General features: G+C 46.7%; 1 protein-coding gene across 2 annotated transcripts in view; it reads right to left on the bottom strand.

The window, feature by feature from the left end:
- LOC119162522 (glutamate receptor 3) overlaps nucleotides 1–5,745 on the bottom strand; it is a 91,923-nt gene extending 86,178 nt beyond the window's left edge. The window contains exons 1-2 of one of the 2 annotated variants that reach the window (XM_075882258.1): nucleotides 5,463–5,745; nucleotides 5,218–5,396 (exon numbers count right to left, since the gene is read on the bottom strand). In XM_075882258.1, the coding sequence (XP_075738373.1) occupies nucleotides 5,218–5,326 (109 nt within the window). In that variant the 5' untranslated portion in view covers nucleotides 5,327–5,396; nucleotides 5,463–5,745. Of the gene's footprint in view, nucleotides 1–5,217 lie in introns of both variants that reach the window. The other variant, XM_037414812.2, reaches the window with a different exon arrangement.
- Nucleotides 5,746–13,035: the final 7,290 nt, after the last annotated feature.

Genomic DNA, 13,035 nt, shown 5'->3' with positions numbered 1-13,035 from the left:
TTTTTGGTATGCAAATTTCATGTGATTTAATGATATCTTTCATAAATAAAAACTCAATTTTAACTTTAAAACTCGTTTTTCTCAAAACACAAATTTTTCCATTTTTTCCTATGTGCCCCTCCTTTTTCGGGCACTTCTAGTGCTCGGATCTGCATGACAATTTGCCCATTTTTCTCCCCAAAGTATGACAAATGCAATTATCTAGTTTAGATGTCAATATTTTATTGTATAATAAAAAATGTATATATACCTTTACTAGGGTAGGTGAAATATGGACTTTTTACGTCTAAAGCTTTTCAAGCGTATTACATATTTTGTATGTGCTTCCTGATTAGTTATTTGCACTCTACACTTTATTTGAAGCATTTTGAACTATGAATGGTAAAAAACTACAGGAATTTACGAATGAAAAGAAGGGGGCAAAAGGGTTAAGGTTGTCATTTTGTCATGTTGCAGAGCTACAAGTGTGTAACTTGCAAGAAAACTACTTATATATTTGAAATCAGCATAAAAAGTTTCATAAACAGCTCAAGTTCCATTGCTCTAGGTTGAATATTAAAAAAAGTATCTTCGAGTGCATCTCCACTTAAACAGCTTCACCCCTAATAATAATTGTTAGGGTTTAACATCCCAAAGCAGTAATATCTTTATGAGAGACGCCATAGTGGAAGGCTCCGGCAGATTCAACCACTTGTTTTTTTTTAACGTGCACCCAAGTCAAGTACATGAACCTCGTGCATATTTACTTCCATCGAAAATGCAGCCAATGTGACTGGCAGTCGGTCTCACTACCTACGGGTAGCAAATAACCACTACACAACCATGGTGGGTCGAAGGTGTGGGGACAGACCTTAGGGGCCACCAGAGACCGGGGATGAAGATGCCGAGGCAGGAGGAAGGTGAACTTACAGAAGGTTTATTTACATTCTGTGCCTGGCGAGCTCTTCGAATGAGCCAGGCGACTAAGGGTACGCTTTCCCCAGATCCCTAGATCGGGGAATGGATGCAGATTGCACTGGGCAATCACATGTCCCACATGGTGAAGTGAAGTTTATTTTCCTTTCACACAAAAGGGGGAAGCCGGGGCTAAAAGGTAGAGTGCTTGACAAAGGCCTCGGCTCCCTTGTACAGCTTGACATCAAATCAATAAACACAAGCACAAAATTGCAATCTCAGCTACATTCGCCATTGCAACACAATGTTGCTGTTGAGCATGCAGCGCGTAGACAAAATACTAAGCATCATAAAAATACAAAACGGAAGTTCTGACTTGGTTGCACGAAAGCATAGCGTAGTTTGTCTTTGTGAAGCCAAATTACACAACCTTAGAAATAATAATGAAATCAGAGTTTCTGTTTTTGTAACTAACTCACACAACCTTTTGAATAATTATGCCAGAAGACTGAACCCACATCAAGCACATCTCGTTAGCTTATTTGAACCTGTCCAAAAACCATGCTGCGAGGTTCATGAATTTGTGCCAGTTTTATGAACTCAATGAAGGGCGTCTGCAGATAGTATAGAATTGGGGGGGGGGGACATTTCTGTTCAGTTTACAATGCCTAAAAACTTTAGTTTTACATTTTAAAGCCCAGCAATTATTAAAAAGACGCTATAGTAAGGTATGACGGTCGATAAACGTCCATTTTTCGAAACAGCGACGAAGTGTTCTTTCTTCGACCTTCTCAGTTTTTATTATATCCATTTTCGCTAACGCCACGTCTTGTGCTTTGTGCACCAGACGTCTCTGCTCTTCCAAGCCTTGTGCTATTCAGTATCCACATTTTCTCCCACGTTTCTTTAGTGACTTGTCAGAGAGTTGAGGCTTCGTCTCATATGTTTCCACCCCAAGGTGTGGGTTCTCCAACGCGTGGCGTTGTAGAGCGTAGGACACTTTCAAGCGTCAAGAGTGTCGGGAACATCGCAAGATATTGAAGTGGGAATGCAGTAGGGTTCCTTCCGTACCTAACAATTCTGTGGACATGTTTGATGGTTTGTGGTTCACGGTGGCTTTTTTACACTTCATTTGGTTGTCGAATGGGACGTACTCTTCTTTTCACAGCGGGTAAATTAATCCATACCCCACCACCCCTTGCAATGAACGCACGGATAGATAGAAGCATGAACGAATAGACAGACGGATGAACACATGCGCGGATAGACAGCCAGATAGACGAAAAGAAGCACGGACAGACAGATGGACGGAAGAATCGATGGACAGACAGACAGACCCAGACAGACGGACGGACGAACTGAAAGCGGGACGGATGGACGCTTGGACGGACGGACGGAAGCAAGCGTGGTCAGACAGGCGGACGTATGCACAGACAGAATCACGGACGCACGGACGGAAGCATGAACGGACGGATGGACGGAGGCATGGACAGATGGGCGGATGGGCGAATGAACGGACGCACGGGCGGTTGGACACTCGGATGGACAAATGGACGATTCGCCCCATTCATCTTCATTCACTCTGTGGATATGCCGTGAAAACCATTAACGCCATCTTGTATTATTTCAAGGACATATACACACAACATGATCAATTGATCTAGACATTATCTAAAGGCGCATGGCTACATACTACATACGGAGGAGGAAAGGGCCCCCGGCTTAAGGAGCTTCGCCTCTAAAGCAGCGCAAAATAGACGGGACAAACGAATAAGCAGCCAGGATGAGCATGGCTGGGGTAAGCAACGAGAGCCCGATGTAGAAGAAATGAATCGCAGAAGTGCGTTTCATTGGGCTAGCTGGTCACACAGTGTAAAAGATTAAAAAAACGCAAAATATACGAGACAAACAAAAAATCATCCCGGACGAACGTGGCTGAGGTAAGGAATAAGAAATAGAACCCGATATAGAAGAAATGATACCCAGAAGTGCGTTTCGCTGGGCTAGTTGGTCACAACACGTGAAAGAGAAAAAGCCTCCCGCATCTTCCCACGGAGGGAACTCAGTAAATCCGTCGCGCAGTATTGGGGGTATCACGTGCATGTTGTCTGATTGGGTGAAGGTTTGGGAATGCTTAATTCTGATTTCGTGTTTGTTATTCCTATTTATTGATGGAAGAAAAAGCGTCGCCTTCAACGTCATGCGAAAGCCAAGTAAGGACGCCCTTGACTAAATTCTAAATGCGCAATCCAGTGTAGCCAGTGAATGGTTCTGCAGCACTAGCAGTCGTATTTTTCTACTAGCTGACGCTGTCTACGTCAGCCTTGCGAAGTGAAAAGGGGCGAGGGGAGTGCCAGTTTTGCGGGTGTCTTCCTGGGCCGGCACGAGACCCAGCACGTGATCATGCACACTGGGGATGTGGACGGAACCGCCACCAATGCCCTAGCGCGACATCGCGCGACTATATTCTATTCTAGGCACTATAATGTGACTAACGAATACTCCGCTGTTTTTTTTTAATTGCGATAGCAATTCTATGGACATTCTCAGCTAAATTTTGCCGCCAGCGTCGGCGTCAATGTCATGCCCCATATATGTATACATATCTATATATATGAAAACGCAAGAAAGAAAAAAAATCCAGAAAATATTACCCCGGCTCGCGGAAGCGAACGTGGGCCCTCTACGTGGTGAAAGTGAGGCGTTGACCCCTGAGCCACCCCGGAGAACGTTCTTCACCGTTCAAACGGCAAGATATTTATATCTACCACTTACCGTTGCTCTGTTTTCGGCATTACCAGAAAGATGGCGCAATGAGCGCACGTCGCCACATCACACAGCGGCGCCCGCTCTAATCTTCAACGCGTACTTTGCCCGGCCTTATTTCGCGGTAGCGAGGAGGGGAGGATTGTACGCATTGGCTGGCCTCGGGCTTTTACGTGGAACGATTCTGCTGTAGTTACCGGTCGCGCAAAGGTCACTGCAATCATTGCAGTCTCCGTTCGCGAAAAGCGCGCGCTTTTCAGACTCAGCGAAGTAACAAATGAGACGCTTATTCCCGTGCATCTGTACCTGTGAGTACGTTTCGAGCGTAATTTGTGCGCGAGAAACGCGGTGCACGTTTCGATCTGCTTTCCAATCTGCGCGTGAGCTTTCAAATTGTGGCTATCGCATTCATGGATTTGTCTTTGTGGCAAAGCTGTGACTTTTTATTCAAAAGACGGCCCTTTGGCCTAACAAGTGTACATAAGAGAACCAGGTTCGCATTGATCACACATAAATAAACAAGTCGCACCTATGCATAAAGTTTAACAGAGGTCGGTTGCAAGGCCCTCCCAAATGCTTCGCATTTAAAACAGCGCAATACAGACGAGACGAACGAAGAGTCACCCGAAATGTGTGCTGCTGAGGTAAGAATCAAGTAATTCACACTGCCTGTGTGGTCTTTAGTTCGTCTCGTCTAGTTTGCTCTGCCTTTTACAATATGTGACGCATCGAAACATAATTCTGTAATAAAATCATGCGCCTTCAAATAGTCACCCTATTGAATGCTACCGCAGGAAATTGAACCAGCGGACTCGCCATCGGCTTCAGTTCACTTGATCGGAGTATGTTCTCGACCCTCGAAGCAAAAGGTGAGATGCCGTAAAATTGATGACGAAGTCCGAACCCCAATATAGGACAATGGAAAGCAGACATCTATTTGTAGATGTGCGGCTTTCCCTTTTTCCTTATATTCATGGAAAAGGCGTAAAAGTAGAGTACTGAAGATAGATTGTGTTGTTAGCCGAAGTTGTTCCATACTGAAGGAGGTACGCGTACACAATAAAACTTCATAGCAACAAACATTTAATTGACATATGCCAGGTTCATTTCAGGTGCTTAGAACATGCCGAGGAAACAATTATATTAGTGATTGGGGTCGGCAATATTTCATTTGTGGAAAGAAAGGGGGAGGGAGATCCTCGAGAGATTTTAGCTATGAACAGTAACGCAAGAAGCTGCAATCAAGGCGCTCAAGCAGTATGCATATATTTATAAACGTTTGCAGTGCAGCTCTTACAATGAGATGGCACGAGAAGTTCCGTGCTCTTTCATTGAATGGTGTGGTACGTTTACACCTTCGAGCTTCCATTAACTAAATATGGATGTAAATGCAACAGAAATTTACTTATTATCTCACGCATGCCTTTTTGGAGCGTTCTTGAACGAGAATGTCGTTTCAAGTGAGGCCAATCTGATCATGTTATTGGTCTTGTTCATCGATATTGCGTAGCCGCAGGTGCCAATAATACTTACACGTGCTTTTCCGGACTGACTTACCTATTTTTAGCGCGTCAGCAGCGTGCTGCTGAAGGTGGAGGGCCAGCAGGAAGATTGGCACCCAGCAAGAAGCAGCCGGTCGACGGCCTGCTCGCAACACGCAGTCCATGGCTAGCGCGGAGTAGCTTCCACACAGAAACGGGACTGATGAGCTCTTCAAAAGCGTTTCCTTCGCGGCGCTGCACAACACACACACACACCCACACAAAATCACTCACTTCCCTGAGGGATGCGACGAAGAGCACACCTCGGTGATCGCCGTCACCACGCAGCCATCGGCGGCCGGCTCAACGTGTCTCCTCCCATGTTCGGCAGCCTCTCTCGCTCCCGCGTTTTTTTCTCTCCTCTAACGATCGACGGAACAGAGCAACAACAGTTTTCGACTAAATAATAAATTAGGCAAGACTCGCGTACGTGAAAACCGCACAGCGCAGCCTCAAAAGGAGCTGCCACTCCAGAAGATCGCGGTGTGCATGACGGAGAGTCCGCTCAGTGGCATCCGCTGCGGTGAACTGGGGAGACGACGGCCGCCATTACCGGAGCCCGCTCGTGGGTGTGGCCAGAGGTGGGAAGGGAGAGGAGCTCCCCAAAGCCGTGCGATGCGCGGGAGAGGAGGGAGCGTCCCCAGCAATATGGCGGTGGCGGAGCGCAAGCCGCAGTCGGGCCGTACGGTGACTCTAGCCTGCCTCAACAAGCGCTCTGCAAAAGGCATTCGCTACAGAGCCGTTGCCTTTTTTGTTTTTCCTTTACACTGTGTTGCTGCTTTTCGTTGGCGCGCATTGCATGTTGCCCTGGCTGCCTTTTTGTTGCTGCATAAAGAGCTCCCGCATTCCCTCTCCGAGCGAGCATATAATTTTTTGTTTTTGTTTTGGTGCGCTTATCCGGGTTTCTCCGTTTTCTTTTCGGGAGTTTTATTAAACATTCATTCAGCAGAAGAGGTTTTGGTACGATGATGCCAGCTGATTCGTGTTGATGCAGTTAGACTACTCTTAACGAGCTTTCTGTTTCACGAGGTTGATTCTTCGCTTGCTTTCATCGATGCGTCCTGATATATGGATATCAGTTTGTATATTCTGCACCTTGGGGAAAAATTCTTGACGTCCAACTCGCAAAAACGAAAAAAAATCCTTCATGCGTATCTGTAGCTGCATAAAGTGCTCCCGCCACATTCTCTCTCCGAGTGATTGTATCATTTCAGAGCAACAACTTTAATCTGTGTCCATGCTTCACAAAATAATCTTGGCTTTGTAGCAGCGTACTAGATGCAGAGATTAAGTACTGCATGCAGAAACAGCTTCTTCGGGCGAGAACCTGCGATAAAAAAACTATCGATCTGGGTTCTGTGCCAGAGCCATAGCACGCCGCAACAGTATTATCGAAAACCCAAGTGGATTGAGGTTTAACAACGGAGCTGATAAGCCTTTCGTTGCTTCACCTCGCATCGACAAAAAAGGTTGTTGTTGTTGTTGTTGTTGTTGTTGTTGTTTGCCTGTGCAAATGGCTCGTACCCAAAGAAGGGGATTGGCCGATTATAAGGTGAATTTGCCCAAAAAAGGTACCAGCACTCGCCATCGTTGTCTTCATCTTCTCTGTCCTATTCTTCATTTTCTGACTCGCTCTCCGAACAAATGCGACGATTGGTCTGACGTGGAATTCAATAACTGGAGAACGAGTACGGAGAGGGGTATGAAAAATATACAAAGGAAGTGCGAAAGAAAATGAAGGAAATTAGAAATACGGAGAATTTTAAATCTGGAGAAAAAAAGAAATAGAGACAGAAAGACATATGAAGAGAAGAGAAAGAAGATGACGACAGTAAGAGAAATATGAAATAAGAAAGCTGCCCAGCTCAGCACTTTCTCCAGGCGTGGCGCCACTAGTGCGAAGCTGGTTTAATTTTTGCGTATCATCCTCATTTTTAGCTAAAAACAGAGATGTCTCATCAAGTCCGAAAAGTGATCGTTAGTGGCGTCGGCGGGAAATCGAGTGATGCAAGAGACCATGATGTGGCGCCTAACAACGTCATAGTAACCACAGAGGTTGGATGAATTTGTGCTGTCCTTGAGACGTCACAGAGACTTAACGCAATGTGATGCCCCGTGATGACGTCATCTCATGACACGGTCACTTCTTCAAAGTGAACCGATCTCGGAGACAGTGCGGAACCACGAAAGGTTCACGTACCTTTCAAAGCCTCTAGATTCGGGCCAACGCAATACTACGCAGCGAAGACATAAATGCACTGAGAAGAAAGAAATTAGCGTAGCTTCCTCAGGAGGTGCAATTCCAAAGGGACAGCAAAGCTGTTGTACCCGTATGTATGCAGTCCTGGCTTTTCCTGTTTTGCTAATGGCGTATTCGGTTGGCTACCCGGATCCTTTGGCCCAGAGTCGCCAGATGCAGAGGCAGCTTGCTATCGGAACACGAGAGGCAACGTACGAACAAAATACATCGGCGATCTAAGAGCACTTAGATTCGCGCGCCTGTAGCGCTATACCGTGCAGCCAGTGCGGGAAGCTGCCTGGTAAACATTGCTGCGCCGCGTCAACAAATGACGCCGATCAGTTCAGTGGACACCTTTGACACGTGTGGTCTTTGTTAAATTATTTCTCTCTCTGGCATGTCAGGATGTATGGAAAGCCTTCTGAGCTCAGCACATAAATCTGGCGATCGTCCTCGTCTGAGCTGCTATCATCAAGGCAAACCACGAGGCTGTCTGCGAGCTGCTGTAACGACAGCATTCAAGTTTTCTGCGCATTCGCTAGCCGCCTCGTTATCGACATGGTACATTTATGGCTTTGTACATGTGAATTCACTCCACATGTGCGCAAAACTGCCATTAACAACGCAGATACACGAAGTAATGCGCACCCGGCGATAACCCCTTCCTAAATGCACGCTCGCGCTCCTCACCCCGTTCATCTGGCGGCAGCCACATGATTGCCTTGGTTGTGTCACGTGATACATCCTCTCGATCAGATCGCGCCACGCTCTCATTTCGAAGTTAGAGCGGTCGGGAGCGCTCTGAGTCAGAGGCTGGCGCTCTGAAAGAACGAACCGAAGGTAGGTAGAGCGCTCGAGTTCTACCTACCGAAGGCGCAGCCAAGCGCTCGAGAACGCCCAACCGAATACGACATAAGTTTTGTCAATTTTCTTTTTCTTTCGCAGTATTTAGCGGTGAAGCTCTTTAAGGCGTAGACTTGTCCACCATTGTTGTCCGTCGTAGCCACCGCTATGGCGATGGCGCTGTGGCACTCGCACCGCTAGTACTCGGCTTGCTCAGTATATTCGGGGACAACTTTCTGTGCCAAAGTGTGTGTGTGCCACCGCTTTTTATAGTGCCAGAAATGCATTCGCGTTTTCCCGCAAAAATAATAAAAAAGGAAGTTATGTTCCAGTGGATGCTGTTTATAAGGAGACGCTGCACGCACCGAGAGGATATTCGTATTTGTCGTTGCCTTATGAAGAGTCGTTTCGCGTTTTGGCGCGTATGAAAACGCTGAACATTTTACGTGCACGTCACAGTCGAAACAGTGTCTTCGTCTTTCATTGAGCACACGGCGCCCTCCAGCTATTACGACGACTCGTTGATAGAGCTTGTCTCGAATTTCACTCACAAATGGCTGTGTAAGCAGGCGTATCAAATTGTGTGCAGTGAGATTACTTGAACACGGCCGTCATACGAAACGCGAGTCCAATCAGACTACATCGCGGAGGAGTACAGCAGCACAACTTCCGCCCCCGTACCTTCCCCTTCATTGCCACAGAAAGTTTTTCCCGAGTATAGGTAGTTCTGCAGCGCTCGCTTTACTAAAGCCCCTATATGTTGGCTTTGCGCTCCACTCTGATGCATGCTCTATAGGAGACCGCTAGAGGCGCAGCTTTGAACTGCGTTTGCTCTAGGCGCACTTCCTCTTTCGCCGGAAGTCCGTGTGTTTCAAGTATGAGCGTCGAAGTATAGGCTCGGAAAGCGACTGCAGTACGTGCTGCAGTGAGAGCCCGCGAAGCCGAAGCTGCACAGAAGCTTACTGCACAGAAGCTTACAGAAGACGATCCTGAGCTGAGGGCCGTCGAAGCGGTGGTGAAACGCGCACAGTGTTTGTCACGCCTTCACATGACCACCTACTGGGCAAGATTCACGGAGGCTTCACGGTTTACCGTTGTCCTTCCGTAGCTTTACCCATTCACCATCATTAATTCACTCCGAGGATATGCTGCGATTTCTCATTTCTCTCTTGACTATGTCTTTTCTCTATGTGTATTTCTATTTATTAAATTGTATTTGTATTTTTCATTATGTTTCTTTCTCTTTCATGCCCTTCGTCTTTTCTTCCTCTATTTCTCGCTTGTTTTCTCCTTTTTTAACTTTTTGTCATGTTAATCTCCCACTCTATTTTTTGTCTCTCTTTGGTTGATTTTCGTAAGTACTTTTTCTGCATGCTATCTCTCTGTTTTTTCATTCTTTATATGCTGAGCTTTACTATCTCTTCCCTCCTCCTCACAAATATCTTCTTCACTCTCACTTCTGTTTCTCAACTTTTGCTACACTCTACTGTACAAGGCTATCCTAAGTGTGGCTCGCGTGCTAATTTCTATATCCTACGTTATCTCGTGCCACCCAAGCCCAATAACAGTCCTATACTTGTTGACATGCTCTTAATAATGGGTGTGTACAGTTTATGGAGAGGTAGCATGTTAGACAGGCATGTCGAACAAATTGTATCATCGGGGTTGCATTTAACACACATGGCTCTACAACTAAAGGTATTTTATCAGCATCTTCTGTTCCAGCCGGACTGGTATCCGCTGTTCATGAAATGCACTGCTTTGAATTTCTTTTAGAAGACATTGGTATTTAAAACTTCTTTCAGTAGAAGGCTTATTGTGCGCTTGTAGAGGTGCCCTTCAGTATTTTATTCACTGTAGTGTGCCTTTCGCACGTTTGTACGATATACCACGAAAGAATAAATCAAAAGGCACACTCGACTGGTTAGTGCGCTCACCTTTGAATCGATCGCACGTGGGTTCCAATGTCATCTCGTGAAATACCCCATATCGCGAAAAAATTATCTTTTTTTTTCACGAGTTGCTGTCTCTCCCAAAACGGTCATCCCGAAGATATCGGCGCGCATGTTCTGCGAGAAGAGAACGAAGAGAGATAATGACGATCATTTTTTTTTTCGACAGACGAATTGTGGCGAGCTTCGCCGTCAGAAATGAAGATTGCTTTCCGCCTTCGAGTCGTCTTACATGCGTGCGCAGAGGATCACGTCTCTTTGGAAATGCAGCCGCCGCGGTCAGCTACGCAACTCTCGTTTAGAGGCATTGCCACCAAGGTGCCACCAAGGAAGTTGGAAGAAAATTGCTGGAGCCCCGCCTCGGTGGTCTAGTGGCTAATGTACTCCACTGCTGACTCGCAGGTCGAGGGATGGAATACCGGCTGCGGCGGGTGCATTTCCGATGGAGGCGGAAATGCTGTAGGCCTGTGTGCTCAGATTTGGGTGCCCGTTAAAGAACCCCAGGTGGTCGAAATTTTTGGGGTCCTCCACTACAGCGTCTCTCATAATCATATGGTGGTTTTGGGGCGTTAAACTCCACATAGCAATAAGTCAATAAATAAATAAATAAATAAATAAATAAATAAATAAGTAAATAAATAAATCAAAATTGCTGGAGTAGAAGCTCCCACAATGCTTTGCAAACAGAAGTGAAGCCAGCTTTTGCCCTTCAACGCCTCTCAGAAACATGCTATATTCTGGTGGTGCCAACTTACACAACAAGTGGCTTTGATTTGTTAGTCTGAAGGCTATGTTAACTATAAATTTAAAGATAGTTGTTTCCGAGCAAATAATTCGCAGAGACTAGTTTTGGTGACCTAATTTCTAAAAACATTTGCCTTAAATTCAAGGCTTCCTGAAGAAAAGTAGTAACACAAGAACGCACTTTGAGCACTATCTGACCCAAAAAGATTGCCATGTTGAACTCGTTGGGCGTGCGAGGAAAACTGTCATAATCGCCGAACGCCAACAACTCATCGTGCCCCTAGTAAGATGGCTGCCACTGCCGCCACTGTACGGCCGCCATCTTACGGTTGGCACTGCTTCCCTCGTGGGCAAGAATTTCCACTCAGCCCCACCGTGGTGGTCTAGTGGCTAAGGTAATCTGCTGCTGACCCGCAGGTCGCGGGTTCGAATCCCGGCTGCGGCGGCTGCATTTCCGGTGGAGGCGGAAATGATGTAGGCCCATGTGCTCAGATTTGGGTGCACGTTAAAGAACCCCAGGTGGTCGAAATTTCCGGAGCCCTCCACTACGGCATCTCTCATAATCATATGGTGGTTTTGGGACGTTAAACCCCACATATCAATCAAAAATTTCTACTCCAGTATTTTTTATGCTCCTTGGTTACGACCAACAACGCTTAACCAGGTTGAACCACGGTTAGCACCAAGCACGGTTCGCCACAGCGCAAAAGCTTCCACGGTTAAGATTTATTGTACTTGGATATTCTAGTACACTATAGTTAAGGCGCCAAGGAAGCCGACATTTTCTCGGTTACGCGCCAAACGGTGGTAGCCAAGATCGGTTACCTGAAACAGCGGGTAACCGTGATTTCGCGTACCGAGAAACGTAGGTGAACCACCTACGTTACTCGGTACGCAGGTGAACCACGTAGGTGAACCACCAAGCAATGATGCCATGCGATGACGTCACCGTGTGCCGTTACGTTAAGTGCCATGTTCATGACGCCACACACTTTGACAATGTGACACAGCTATGACTAAGGCGTTGCTTCGGGACAGTTGTTAATCCATAATAACAAGCCTAATAGCGCGGAACTTCTTGCACAAAGGACAAAGCAACACAAGTGGCACAAGTTTAATATGAGAGCTCCAACTAACGTTTAATGAGAGAGCTCGCTAACATATGCAGTAAAAGACAGGCGTGCGCACAGGCGAGGGTGTTGGGAAGTTAGTCCGATACATTCGGTAATTGAGAGGGTGCACAGCCGCTCGGGGGAAGCGGCGCACAATCAGCGCCATTTATTGATTTCACCCTCCCCCTCCGGCACAAGACTATGGTGAAAGAGAAAGAAGAAGCAACTTCACGCAGTCACGTGTTGGGACACAAGAAGGAAGTCAGGGCACCACAGACGCGAATACGAATCTGGCACGCGTGGCGGTCTACGCGAAATATGACTGTTGAAGTATTTGATTTCACCTTTGTGCAAGCTAATCGTGAGCACTAATATCGATCAGTTATCAAACGCGGTTCTTCAGCCTGGTAGAAATCTGTGCATTCATTGAATTCTAGTGTGCACTTCTGTGACTGTCGACAATGTCAAAAAAAAAAAAGATTTTTTTTCCCGCCGTTGTGCGCATCTTCAGTTAGTAAGCGTTTGTGGTTTTTCTTGTATTCGTGTTTGCAGGCCCTGTCTTACAGAATTACTAAGCACAACACGCGAGCGGCGTGTGGTAGCACGCTTCAGACAGCTGTTGCTGGCCGGTGCCATCCGCGCTAAATGTCTTTTTATTCTTCGCTGAGGATCCATGCGGCCAATCATGTTTTGGGCCGCACTGTGCTGCCATGGCGACAAAACTCAGAGCCAGCTGTTCGCCTGAACGCGCAAAACAAAAACAAAAAAAGAAACGAAATGCTGAGAGGAGCAGTTCAGTTCGTTTGGCCTATCGCGTACAGAGCGCTGCGTAGTCGAAGCTCGCGCGGCGCTGTTTTGTCGGCCTCTCCGCAGATGGCGACAGGTGCACGCTCCCCGGGCATCGACGTCACTTCGGTGGGAAGAGCGAGTGAAGGAAGGGGGAC

This window comes from Rhipicephalus microplus, chromosome 2 (genome assembly GCF_043290135.1).
Source record: "Rhipicephalus microplus isolate Deutch F79 chromosome 2, USDA_Rmic, whole genome shotgun sequence".
NCBI classification, from domain to species: domain Eukaryota; kingdom Metazoa; phylum Arthropoda; class Arachnida; order Ixodida; family Ixodidae; genus Rhipicephalus; species Rhipicephalus microplus.
This window is presented reverse-complemented; position numbering and strand designations above follow the sequence as displayed.